This window comes from Malaclemys terrapin, chromosome 9 (genome assembly GCF_027887155.1).
Source record: "Malaclemys terrapin pileata isolate rMalTer1 chromosome 9, rMalTer1.hap1, whole genome shotgun sequence".
NCBI classification, from domain to species: Eukaryota; Metazoa; Chordata; order Testudines; family Emydidae; genus Malaclemys; species Malaclemys terrapin.
Window position 1 is genome coordinate 69,053,208 of NC_071513.1, and position 14,376 is coordinate 69,067,583.

Here is a 14,376-nt window from a genome sequence, read left to right on the forward strand (position 1 = left end):
TGCATTCCTCATGGGATGGGGAGTGCACATGTCCCACCACACACCCCAAGGGCTATGGTCTTCCACCGAAGCCTCCCTACACATAAATGTCCTAGAACTGCGAGCCATACGCAATGCCTGCCGTCACTTCCTCCCATTTATTCAGAACCAACATGTTCAGATAATGACAGACAACATCGCATGCATGTTCTATGTCAGCAGGCAGGGAGGGCCTCGATCTCACTCGCTTTGCACAGAAGCCATGAAGCTCTGAAATTGATGCCTCACGAACAACATCCAGATATCAGCCACCTATCTTCCTGGGGTCCTGAATACCACTGCGGACAAACTAAGCAGACGTTTTCCCTGAGATCACGAATGGGAGATAAACGACACGATCATACGTGATATAGTCCACATTTGGGGCTATCCAACCCTGGACCTCTTCGTGACTGCGAAGAACAAGAAATTTCCAGAATTTTGCTCCAGAGCGTGATTAGGCAAACATTCCCTAGGAGATGCATTCCTGATCTCATGGGCTCAACACTTAATGTATGCTTTTCTCCCAATACCGGTTCTCCGCAGAGTTCTGACAAAGATACGAAGAGATTGTGCCACGGTAATTCTGATTACCCTGTTGTGGCCCAGACAACCATGGTTTCCATTCCTCACCAGAATGTCAATTCTCCCACCGATTTCGTTGCCCCTTACTCCAAACCTCCTATTGCAGCAACACAGCTGATTTCTTCACCCCAACCTGTCCATGCTTCACCTCAAAGCTTGATTCCTACATGGTTCTCCCAAAACGAACTAGCATGCTCTGAGCAGGTTCAAAGAGTGCTCCTACATAGCAGAACACAATCTACTCGCATCACTTATCTCCAAAAGTGGAAGCGATTCACACAGTGGTGCTCAACTAAACAACTTCCTCCTACTTCCTTAACTACAAGACCTTAAGCAATCTGGCCTTTCTTTCAGCTCCATCAAAGTCCACTTAGCTGCTATTACAAATTTTCATGACAAGATTGACGATACCTCTGTTTTTGCTCATCCAATCACGAAGCGTTTTCTCAAAGGGCTCCAATCCCTATACCTGGATATTAAACCACCTACCCCTCCGTGGGACCTTCACTTAGTATTTTCTTGATTAACTCAACAACCATTCGAGCCCCTAGCCACTTGCTCCCTCTTACGCCTCTCCATGAAAACAGCATTCTTAGGCCTTGTCTTCACTTACCGGAGGGTCCGGCGGCACACAATCGATGTTCTGGGATCGATTTATCGCGTCTGGTTAAGACGCGATAAATCGATCCCGGATCGATCCCGGAAGTGCTCGCCGTCGACGCCGGTACTCCAGCTCGCCGAGAGGAGTACGCGGCATCGACGGGGGAGCCTTCCTGCCGCGTCTGGACCGCGGTAAGTTCGGACTAAGGTACTTCGAATTCAGCTACGTTATTAACGTAGCTGAATTTGCGTACCTTAGTCCGAAGTAGGGACTTAGTGGGGACCAGGCCTAAGTGGCAATCACCTCCGCCAGATGTGCAGGAGAAATAGCAGCTCTCATGGCGGACCCACCATACACACTATTTTTTAAGGACAAGGTTACCCTCCGACTACACCCCAAATTTCTTCCAAAGGTGCATTTGTCATTCCATATCAATGAGCCAATACAACTACCAACCTTCTTTTCTAAACCACATGCAAACTCTTTTGAATCCACCACAATGCATACATTAGATGTACGCAGGGCTTTTTCCTTCTATTTGGATAAAACCAAGCCTTTTAGAAACTCTTCTAGACTCTTTGTCTCCATTGTGAAGCGCTCCAAAGAGACACCTATTTCTACCCAGAGACTTTCAAACTGGATTTCTGGGTGTATCCAACTGTGCTATCAGATAAAGAAAGTTATGCATCCAGCCGGCATCAGAACTCACTCCACTAGATCTGTGGCTACCTCCGTGGCTTTTCTGCGCAAAGGTCCTCTGGCTGACATCTGTAAAGCGGCCACTTGGACTTCTGAACACACATTTGTTAAGCATTATGCCCTTACTCAAGACCCTCTCTCTGATACATGATTAAGCAGAGCTGTATTATCTACTGCATTCCTACCAAATCTGAAGTCCCTACCTCCTTGAGATACACTGCTTTTAAGTCACCTGGAGTGGAGCACCCACAGGGATATCTCTCTCGAAGAAGAAGAAGAGAAGGTTACTCACCTGTGCAGTAACTGACGTTCTTCGAGATTGAGTGTCCCTGTGGGTGCTCCACTACCCACCCTCCTCCCCTCTACTTCAGAGTTGGGGAAGCATCCGTTGTAGAGAAGGAACTGAGGAGACCGGTTGCGCACGCCTAGTCTTAAGGTACACTCAGAGCGGGGGGACAGGCTCTGCGCATGCACAACTGGTACAAGTATTGCTGTAAAAATCTCCAAGTGAAGGCGCAGGGACGCACCAACACCTGGAGTGGAGCACCCACAGGGACACTCTCTCAAAGAACATCAATTACTGCACAGGGTGAGTAACCTCCTCTTACAGATAGCAGGAAGCTGCCCACCTGCTGGACGTTGCAGGGTTGAGGTGTAAAAAGCTACCAGTCTGATTTGTTAGGGGGTTACACATACTTTATAAGCCCATTACCCTTTTGCAAAGCAGTGCAGTGCAGAATCAGACTCATAAGTTATATAAGTAAGCAAGAAAGCATGTTAATTTATCCATCTACTAGCATCTAAAGTAGCCGAACAAGACTTCAGAAAGTGTTACCCCAGTGATTTAACTCTCTTACTAGTGTTGAGTCATTCAGATACTAAGTTGATGGTTTCAGTAGAAGAATTTGGATGGGGTAGTGCCACTACACTGGGAAAATTAATAATAATTTTATTTGCACTGGTGCAGCTATACTGGTCCTACAAATTGAGGATGCTATTATGTAGACAAGGTGCAGGCATTTTTAATATCTTATTTAACCTTACTGAGCTCGGTAGCTAAAATACCTCAATACAAAAGAGCTGGATTGGTGCGGAAAAATGCTCACATTTGGCTTGTGAAAACAATGCCAAAGAAAGTAAAAGAGTTAGTCTTGTATCTGTCACCTTTAGCAGAAAACAGGGCAGGTGAGGTTAGCCCTACTTGTGTTTTGTAGAGCATTCTAAGATCATGGTTATGTACTTTCAGTATCCTGAGTGATCAGAAATGAAGCAAATGGGCAGAGCAGAATAATGCATAAAGTACATATGCAATAATAAATGTGACAAAATTCAGCACTCCTAGTTTATTATTAATTGTTTTCCCAGCAGACAATGGATTGTGCAACGTGGCACCCTTGTGTTTATGAGTCAGTGTCATTTTTAGAAATCGGAGATCAGCTTAAGCATTTTTATTAAAGTAGCTTAAAGGTTAAACCTGTCAAGTCTAATAGCATCCTTTCTAATTACAAATAAGAATGTTAAATTTAGCATGGTACACCTCTACCCTGATATAACGCAACCCAATATAACATGAATTCGGATATAATGCGGTAAAGCAGTGCTCCAGGGGCAGGGCTGCGTACTCCAGCGGATTAAAGCAAGTTCTATATAACGCAGTTTCACCTATAACGCGGTAAGATTTTTTGGTAGAGGTGTAGTTGGAAAAATAAGTAAATTTGATGAGAAAATTTTCCCTAGCTTAAAAATGGCCACACTCAGCATGGAATCAATTTTACTTAAACAAAAGTCAGTGCTTTGTCATTAATTCATGGATTCAATTTGAAATCTTAAATAATTTAAGATCCAAAAACTGGCTAATGCATATATGCAGAAATGTAAGTACCTTTTTATAAATTCTAAAGTAGTATAACTAACTACTGTATTTTTGTAACTGTTTCCATAAAGAGGTTTGGATAAGATTAAAAAAAAAGTTTTCACTAAGCCTCTGAAAAATGCTATTTGTGAAATAGTTAATTCCTCCCACTCAGAAATTAATCGAACCCTTGATTGTATTATTAAGACTGGTTCTTCTTCGAGTGCTTGCTCATATCCATTCCATTAGGTGTGTGCGCGCCGCGTGCACGATCGTCGGAAGATTTTCTACCCTAGCAACACCGGCGGGTCGGCTGTGGAGCCCCCTAGAGTGGCGCCTTCATGGCGCTGAATATATACCCCAGCCAACCCGGCGCCCCCTCAGTTCCTTCTTACCGCCCCTGACGGTCGTTGGAACTGTGGAGCGCGGCATAGCTGTCCTCCACTCTCCCTAGCTTTGTTAGTTATTCGCAGTTGTAGTTATAGTTATAGTTCTAGTATTTGTAGTTTAATAGTTAAATAGTTTTAAAGTTGTTAGTTTTGTTATAATAGTCCAGGGGACTAAGGGGGTCGTCGCCCCCTTTCTCCCCCGGCCGCGGGCCCGGGCTCATGCCCAGAGCTCCCGGCTTCAAGCAGTGCGCCTCCTGCGCTAAACCTATGCCCACGAGCGACCCGCACGACTCCTGTCTGAAGTGCCTGGGAGAGTCCCACCAAACAGATAAGTGCAAGATCTGTAAGGCCTTCAGACCAAGGACCAAGAAAGAGCGGGACTTTCGGCTCCGGCAACTCCTGATGGAGGCGGCACTTAGTCCGGACGCTCCATCTACAAGTCAGGCCCCGGCACCTAGCACCTCGGTGCACAGTGCCCTGGCGGCACCGGCTATGACGACCACGCGAGTGGCGTCAGACAAGCCTCCCCGGCACCGGACCTCGTCGGCACCGCAAGCAGTGCCTCGGCGCCGGTCATTATCCCCGGGGCATAAAAAAGCCCATAAGACGGGGACATCCGTGCTGAAGACGCCGGCTCCCCCAGTGCCGGGGGTAGAGCCGCGTCCGCCGGTGGAGCACCGGAAACAGGTGCCTCCAGCACCGTCGACTCCGGCGCCGAGGCCGTTGAGTCCGGTGCAGATAGCGTCTCCACCGAGACCGGCGGTGATACAGTGCCTCCCGTCGACTCCAGAGACCTTCGCGGCGGCGAGAGACTTAATAGCTCTCACGGAGCCGGCACCGCCTCAACCACCGGCACCGACTGCACCGTTGACTCGCCCGGTCCAGTCGAGGGGGAAACCTGCCTTGATGCGCCCTCCATCGCAAGGGCTGGAACCTCGGCACCGATCCAGGTCCCAAAGCAGGTCCCCACGCCGCTCGCAGTCCCGGCACCGAATATCGCCTCGGCACCGGTCGTACTCGCGGCCAAGATCTTCTTCGCGGCACCGCTCTACGTCTCGGCACCGCTATGATCGTCGGCACCGATCAACGTCGAGACGTAGTTCTCGGCACCGCTACGGTCGACGCTCGACGTCGAGAGGCTGCTCCCGGCACCGGGCATACTCCAGGTCCTCGTCGAGGTCCAGATCCGACTCCCGGCACCGACGAGGTCATCGGCACCGGTCGCGGTCCCGGCACCGATCGCCGGCACCGCGTAGAGATAGATCATCTCCGGACCGGCACTGTGCGGCACCGCAGCCAATGGGAATCGTCTCGACGCTCTCGGCACCGCCGTGGCCATCGAGATCGGTGTCCCACTCCTCGGAGGACCTCTCGAGATCGGCATACCCCCCTCAAGGGCAAGCCGAGGAACAGGACTTGGGACATTGGCAGGACACGACAGGGGACCATTCTCATGGCCCATCTCACTGGTCGTTTTGGACCCCGTGGGCGTACCATCAGGCGCAAGGGGCTCCAATTGCTTCGACCTCTCGCTCCGGTCACTCCATCAGAGGGGCCCCGGAGTCCACCATTTCTCGGCCTCCGCCAGGGGGCATGGAGGCTTCTGGGTCCGCACCACCTGACGCCCTGGACCCAGGCACAGGTGATGCTCCAGCCCAGGAACAGGGAGACCAAGACCAGCCCTTGGATCCTGTTCCACCGGAGGCATCTTCCTCTTCTTCTCCGGATGAGGCAGTGGCGGGCACATCGTGCACAGGCCCACCTCCAATAGATCTTCGGGCTCACCAGGATCTTCTGCGCAGGATGGCCCGTAATATGGACCTGCAGGCGGAGGAGATAGTGGAGGTGCACGACCCGATCGTGAATATCCTTGGAGTGGATGCCCCATCGAGGGTGGCGTTACCCCTGATCCGCACGATTCAAACGAATGCGGATACGATATGGCAAACTCCTGCCTCTATCCCACCCACAGCGAGAGGGGTGGAAAGGAAATACTTTGTCCCGTCTAAGGACTACGGGTACTTGTATAACCACCCCCAACTGTGTTCACTGGTGGTGGCATCAGTGAACGCACGAGAGCGCCACGGCCAGCAGGCTGCAGCGCCTAAATCAAAAGAGGCTAAGCGGCTCGATTTGTTTGGCCGTAAGGTTTACTCAGCCGGAGGGCTGCAACTTAGAGCGGCGAACCAACAGGCGCTACTGAGCCGTTACAATTTTAACTCCTGGAACTCTATGGGGAAGTTTAAGGAGTTGATTCCCCAAGAGTCCAGGGAGGAGTTTGGAGCCATGGTAGAGGAGGGTAAGAAGGTGGCTCGGACCTCCTTGCAGGCCTCCTTGGACATAGCAGACTCAGCTGCGAGGACCCTGGCTTCGGGTATCGCTATGCGCAGGATCTCCTGGCTTCAGGTTTCGGGTTTGCCTCCGGAGCTGCAGCAAACCCTACAGGATCTGCCCTTTGAGGGACATGGATTGTTCTCGGACAAGACGGACTCTCGCCTGCAGAGCCTCAAGGACTCGAGAACAATCATGCGCTCCCTGGGGATGCATGTTGTGGGCCCTCAGCGCAGACCATTTAGGCCGCAGCCTCAGCGCTTCTACCCCCCCCCCCCCCGCCTCGTCAGAGACAGGACTCGACCCGGAGGCGAGGGCGAGGTGGTAGAAGAAGGTGGACCGGCCCTCAACCCGGCCAAAACCAAGGGCCACCTAGACCACCTTCAGGCCCCAGGCAGAACTTTTGAAGGTGCGGTCGAGGACGGCGCCCCAGTCATCCCCCAGGATCCAGCCCCCTCCTTCCGGGATCGCCTCTCCCACTTCCACCGTGCTTGGTCCCTTATAACTTCGGACCGCTGGGTCCTCCGCACGGTGGAGAAGGGATACGCTATCCAGTTTTCTTCTATCCCCCCCTCCCACCCCCCTTCCCCGTCCCTCTTCAGGGACCCTTCTCACGAGCAACTTCTTATACAGGAGGTTTCTACGCTCCTGGCCATGGGGGCCATAGAGGAGGTTCCAATAGAGTTAAGGGGCAGGGGATTTTATTCCCGTTACTTCCTGATCCCCAAGTCCAAAGGAGGTCTGCGGCCCATCTTGGACTTGCGCGGACTCAACAAATTCGTAGTAAAGTTGAAGTTCCGCATGATCTCTTTGGGGGCCATTATCCCTTCCCTCGATCCTGGAGACTGGTTCGCCGCCCTCGACATGAAAGACGCATACTTTCACATCTCAATTTACCCACCTCACAGACGCTTCCTGCGATTCGTGGTAAACACGGTGCACTACCAATTTGCAGTCCTTCCTTTCGGCCTATCCTCGGCCCCAAGAGTGTTCACGAAATGTATGGCTGTCGTGGCAGCGTACCTTCGTCGGCAGGAGATACAGGTGTTCCCGTACCTAGACGACTGGCTGGTACGCGGTCGCACCAAAGAGCAAGTTCAAGCTCACGTCCACAGAATAGTGCACACATTCAACGAGTTGGGCATCCTACTCAACAAGGACAAATCCACTCTAGAACCTACCCAGAGAATAGATTTCATCGGCGCAGTTCTAGACTCCAGACGTGCACAAGCCATCCTGCCACACAACCGCTTTGGCACCATCACGAGCCTCATTCAAGGGCTACAGGCCTTCCCAACTACCACGGTGAGGTCGTGCCTTACCCTGCTGGGTCACATGGCTTCCTGCACGTACGTAACCAGGCATGCCAGACTTCGGCTTCGCCCACTCCAGACCTGGGTGTCATCAATATACCGTCCACATCGGGACAGCCTGAACATGGTGGTCACGGTCCCGAACTCGGTCCTGACCTCCCTCACCTGGTGGCTAGATCACAATGTGGTCTGCGAAGGGATGCCATTTCACGCCCCACAACCCTCTCTGCATCTGGTCACAGACGCTTCATCTCTGGGTTGGGGCGCCCATCTCAACGAACACCATACCCAGGGCCTGTGGACTGCACCCCAGTTAGCCCTGCACATCAATGTTCGGGAGCTGATGGCGGTGCGCCTGGCGTGCCAGGCATTTCTCAATCAACTACGTGGCCGTTGTGTGTTAGTTCTCATCGACAACACCACGGCCATGTTTTACATCAACAAGCAAGGAGGAGCACGTTCGTCAGTTCTATGCCAAGAGGCCATTCGCCTGTGGGACTTCTGCATCGCCCACTCAATCCATCTCACGGCATCGTTCCTCCCTGGAGTCCAGAACACTCTAGCGGACCGACTCAGCAGGTCCTTCCAGACGCACGAGTGGTCTATCCGTCCGGACATCATACATTCCATCTTCCGGAGGTGGGGGTTTCCCCAGATAGACCTGTTTGCATCTCGAGACAACAGGAAGTGCCACGTGTTCTGCTCCCTACAAGGTCGAGCTCCGGGCTCCCTCTCGGATGCGTTTCTCCTTCCCTGGAAAGACCACCTGTTTTATGCCTTCCCTCCGTTTCCTCTGGTCCACAAGGTACTGCTCAAATTGCGCAGAGACCAGGCACAGGTAATTCTGATCGCTCCAGCGTGGCCGAGACAACATTGGTACACCACACTGTTGGAACTCTCGGTTCAAACACCGATCCCGCTTCCATTATGTCCGGATCTCATTTCTCAGGACCACGGTCGGCTGCGTCACCCCGACCTGCAATCACTCCACCTCACAGCGTGGCTGCTTCATGGTTCACCCAGGCAGAGCGGCAATGCTCGCACTCTGTCCAACAGATTCTGCTGAGCAGTAGGAAGCCCTCAACACGGACTACGTACCTGGCCAAGTGGAAACGGTTCTCATGTTGGTGCGAACAACGAGCCACGCCCCCGTTGCAGGCACCTATTCCTCTCATATTGGAATATCTCCTCTCCCTAAAACAGCAAGGGTTGGCGATATCTTCAATTAGAGTTCACCTGGCTGCTATATCAGCCTTTCACCCAGGGGAATTCGCGTCCTCGGTATTCTCTAACCCGATGGTCGTTAGATTCCTCAAGGGCTTAGACCGGACGTACCCACAACAGCGTCAGCCCGTCCCGACGTGGGACCTTAATCTGGTTCTCTCCAGACTGACATGTCCTCCATTTGAACCACTAGCCACCTGTTCACTTTTGTATCTATCCTGGAAGACAGCCTTCCTCGTAGCCATTACCTCAGCAAGGCGCGTTTCTGAACTCAGGGCGCTTACATCCGAGCCCCCTTATACAGTTTTCCATAAGGATAAAGTGCAGCTTCGTCCACATCCTGCCTTTCTCCCTAAGGTGGTTTCTCCATTTCATATCAACCAGGACATATTTCTCCCGGTCTTTTATCCCAAACCACATGCCACTCGCCAGGATCAACGTTTGCATTCCCTGGACGTACGAAGGGCCCTGGCCTTCTATATTGACCGCACAAAGCACTTTAGAAAGACGACGCAACTCTTCGTTGCAGTGGCCGACCGAATGAAAGGCTCACCGGTCTCCTCACAACGCCTATCCTCCTGGATTACGTCTTGCATCCGGACTTGCTATGACCTGGCAGGTGTCTCAGCACCGCACCTCACCGCTCACTCCACGAGGGCCCAAGCCTCCTCGACTGCTTTCCTGGCACATGTTCCGATACAGGACATTTGTAGAGCGGCGGTTTGGTCATCAGTCCACACGTTTACAGCTCACTATGCACTAGTGCAGCAGTCCAGAGACGATGCTGCATTCGGGTCAGCGGTTTTGCACACAGCAATGTCTCACTCCGACCCCACCACCTAAGTTGGGCTTGGGAGTCACCTAATGGAATGGATATGAGCAAGCACTCGAAGAAGAAAAGACGGTTACTCACCGTTGTAACTGTTGTTCTTCGAGATGTGTTGCTCATATCCATTCCAAACCCGCCCCCCGTCCCCACTGTCGGAGTAGCCGGCAAGAAGGAACTGAGGGGGCGCCGGGTCGGCTGGGGTATATATTCAGCGCCATGAAGGCGCCACTCTAGGGGGCTCCACAGCCGACCCGCCGGTGTTGCTAGGGTAGAAAATCTTCCGACGATCGTGCACGCGGCGCGCACACACCTAATGGAATGGATATGAGCAACACATCTCGAAGAACAACAGTTATAACGGTGAGTAACCGTCTTTTCTTAATATATACCTAAGAGTTTGTTAGTCATTAGGACTATTGGATTGGTCTTTAAATTACATTTTTCTCCAGAAGCTGAGTGCAGAATATTCAGAGTGCTCCAAGACCTTACTGACTCAGAAGATATGAAGAAGGGACTTCTAATTTGCATTCCACACGTAGTATCACATTGTGCAGCCATTAGACCCCTGAGCTGGTGCAACACATTTTTTTTTAAAGCCAAAAATTGTGATGTTCCATTTAGAGTCAGGAATCCCTAAACTGTATTTTTAAATTTCCTTTTGGATAGTTACAAGAATTTGTACTGAGCAAATAAAAACTAGAATGAATAGAGTGTTTATGTACGCATGTGTGTTAGAATTTTCTCTGACCAGCATTTTACATTTTGTCTTGTATCCTTAGAATTGTGGTCAGGATTCTTAATTGCACTAAAACTTAGATTTTCCTTTTAGTAATAAATACTATTTGACTATTGATTTTGCTAGACTTCTATTTGCTGCAGAGCATATTTTAAATACCATACTAAACATTGCATTACAAGAAATAGCAGAGAAGACAAACTGAGACATTCATTCTGAGCTTAGTGTTACCTATGAATCGACAGAGTGATCCTTTTCATCAGTATTCGGTGGAAGTGGCAGGTGGCCAACACATCTTCTCAACAAGAGCACACAAAAGTGGAGGCACCCAAAATTAGTGGACAGTTGTGAAAATGTTGGCCTTAATTTTATGTTTAAAGAAAAGCTTAGATTAATCCTGATGTCCCAGAAATCTGACAGTTTTTATCCAAAGACTGACTTTATTACAATTTAGTCGTTTACATCAATAATATTTTATATGTGCAGTAAAAATATTTTGTTTCTTTCCTGGCACAAACTTTTGCACCAGCTTTCTGTGCAAAATGAAACATATGTATCCATTTCCACAGGAAATTGTTTCTCAGGTTCCACTGTTGCGGCATATTATTACTGTGGATGGCAAACCAACAACATGGTCAGAATTCCCCAAGGGTATCATTGTTCACACTATGGCTTCCGTGCAAGCAATGGGGGCCAAGGCAGATATTGGTATGTACTTTTAAAATATTGGGGTTGCAGAAACTGTATTCCAGCTAACCCTAACTGAGTCAGGAGAGGAAGATTATAGCCCTTTACTGCTGAAAATTTTGTTAAATCATTTATGTATAAATTATATATCTAACAAATTGCTTTTTGATGCAACTTGTTATTGAAAAGTTTTAATTGGAAAAACACAGAAAGATACAAATTTTCCCCTTTTTTTTTTTTTTTTTTTGGCCACACGGCTTTTTCTCTTGACATGTTGGGTTTTTCAAAAAAGCAGGGTGGAAAGACTTGCATTAAAGCTGTTTTTCCCTGTCCTTAAATTTCGTATAAATTGAATAATACTTTGTAGTATGGTCATTTTTCCCACATTGATGAAGAAGCATGCATTAATTTGTAGCATTCAAGGTATTTAGAGACCACAAAATATAGTATATTTTATTTACACTTTGGTATATTGCTAAATTTGGACATAAATACACACTAGAAGTAACATGTAAAATCTATTTTAAATTTGGACTATTACAACTTTGTTTAAATTATTTTTACTGTATTTTAGAACAGGGGTGGGCAAACTTTTTGGCCTGAGGGCCACATTGGGGTTGCAAAATTGTATGGAGGGCTCCCTCCCACTTCCCGCCCCCTGACTGCCCCCCTCAAAACCCATGACCCATCCACCCCCCCCCCCCCGCTCCTTGTCCCCTAACCGCTCCATCCTGGGACCCCTGCCCCTAACTGCCCCCGGGATCCCCCCCCCAAAACCCCCTGTTCCCAGTCCCCTGACTGCCCTGACCCCTATCCACACCCCCGCCCCCTGACAGGCCCCCCGGGACTCCCACGCTTATCCAACCCCCCCCATTCCCCATCCCCTGGCCGTGCCTCCCCCTCGAACCTCCGCCCCATCCAACTGCTCCCTGTCCCGTGACTGCCCCCCAGGATCCTCCAGCCCCCTGTCCTGGTCCCCTTACCATGTTGCTCAGAGCAGCATGTCTGGCAGCCGTGCCGCCTGGCCGGAGCTAGATACGCTGCCGCGCTGCCCTGCAGGAGCACGCAGCTCCACTGCCCAGAGTGCTGCCCGCATGGCAGCATGGCTGCAGGGGAGGGGGGACAATAGGAGAGGAGCCGGGGGCTAGCCTCCCAGGCCAGGAGTTCAAGGGCCAGGCAAGATGGTCCTGCGGGCCGGATGTGGCCCGCGGGCTGTAGTTTGCCCACCTGTTTTAGAAGGTATCAAAATATATTATGCCAATTTTTTGAATTGTAATTTTAATTTCTTTAACACCTTAGAACCAGAAATCTGAATTTCCCTGACATTAAATGTTTTAATGCATCTCGCTAAGTAGCAGAAAATTCTCACTTTTATTGCTAAAAAATTGGTTCATCTGATTTCTTCAGATGTCATGCATTGAGTTCCTCTGAATCCCTCCCCACCCCCTTCTGAGTGTTGTGTGGGGTTTTTTGTTTGGGTTACAGAATCCTTTTAATCATTAGGTCATGTGAATGTTAGATGGAACTATGTTTTTGGAGAAGGGGTGTGTGATTAGTACATCTGCTGTTGATTACATGGGAATAATATTTTGTGCAGTTTTGTTCCCAATATTACAAGTGCTTAATTTCTCCATTTAAAGGAGAGATTGTGTTTTTTTATGAGCTAGCTCTATGTGCTATTAAAATTTTAAGCCCTCTACCAGCAGAACTTAATATAGCTATGCTTCATATTGAATCAGTTGAATATTGTTGTTCAAAGTACAGTAGAACCTCAGAGTTACAAACACCTCGGGAATACTCTGAAATGTTTGTAATGTTATGGTTGTTCTTTCAAAAATTTACAACTGAACATTGACTTAATACGGCTTTGAAACTTTACCCTGCAGAAGAAAAATGCTGCTTTTAACCATCTTAATTTATATGAAACAAATACAGAAGCAGTGTCCTTACCTTGTCAAATCTTTTTTTAACTTTCCCTTTATTGTTTTTTAGTAGTTTACAGTTAACACAGTATTGTACAGTATTTGCTTTTTTTATTTTGTCTCTGCTGCTGCCTGATTGTGTACTTCCGGTTCCAAATGAGGTGTGTGGTTGACTGGTCAGTTTGTAACTCTGGTGTTCATAATTCTAAGGTTCTACTTTACCAAATAAAAGGCCTTACGTTTTACCTTGCTTCAGTCTGTTTGTTTAATATTGCATACAAAAAACTTCATTAAAAGAATGATAACGTTGCAAAGTAAAGCTTTCAGAAGTTAGAAAATGCCATAATTGGGGTTCCTTGTGCAACCTTAATTCAACCCCCTTGGTCCTATGCATTATGATATGCTCTTTAATTACATGAACACCTTTTTTTTTCCATTGGACCCGGTTTCATTTATTGCCCATGATGGACAGTACTCACTGATTGGGTAGCTATGCAATACTTCTTTTTATGCTCCTCAGTGCTCCATTCCATATTTACTGCACACCATGCAAACTCTTCTCTGAATACAGAATTATAATTTTCCTCATGGGCTTTTCTGTAGAACTCATCACTGTAATAATATTTCAGCATTTAAAAACATTAATGGCCTTTCCTTAACACTACCGTGTGGTATGTAGTAGTATTATCCCCATTTTACAAACCAAGTTTTGTAGAGATTAAGACCACGATTGTCAAAGTACTTGCTAATTTTGGGTGTCTAATTGGAGATGCTTAAGGCCTGATTTTGGTTTTTTAGAGTGCTTAGCGTTTCTATAGCAGTTCATATGTTCAGTGCACAGTTGCAGTTTTGAATGTTCAGTACTCTTGCAAATCTGAAGCTATGTGTTCCAAGTGGAGCATCCATAAAATAAAGAACACACAATTAGTGGGCACTTGTGAAAAGTTTTGGTTTAAGGTCCAGATTTTTATGCTCCGCATTGCAACACTTAAACAGATTTAGGAATCTAAATTTCATTTTCAAATGGGATTTAGGCACTAAGAAACCAAAATCCGAGTATCAGAGAGGTAGCCGTGTTAGTCTGGATCTGTAAAAAGCGACAAAGAGTCCTGTGGCACTTTATAGACTAACAGACGTATTGGAGCATAGCATATGTTAGCCTATAAGGTGCCACAGGACTCTTTGTCGCT

At 48.5% G+C, this 14,376-nt stretch overlaps 1 protein-coding gene across 6 annotated transcripts in view; it reads left to right on the forward strand.

Annotated features, from left to right (window-relative positions):
• Nucleotides 1-14,376, forward strand: part of ACSL3 (acyl-CoA synthetase long chain family member 3) — a 115,434-nt gene that overhangs the window by 73,368 nt on the left and 27,690 nt on the right. For all 6 annotated transcript variants that reach the window (XM_054039108.1, XM_054039110.1, XM_054039109.1 and 3 more), the window contains one exon: nucleotides 11,147-11,285. In XM_054039108.1, coding sequence (XP_053895083.1) covers nucleotides 11,147-11,285 — 139 coding nt within the window. The remainder of the gene's footprint in view (nucleotides 1-11,146; nucleotides 11,286-14,376) is intronic.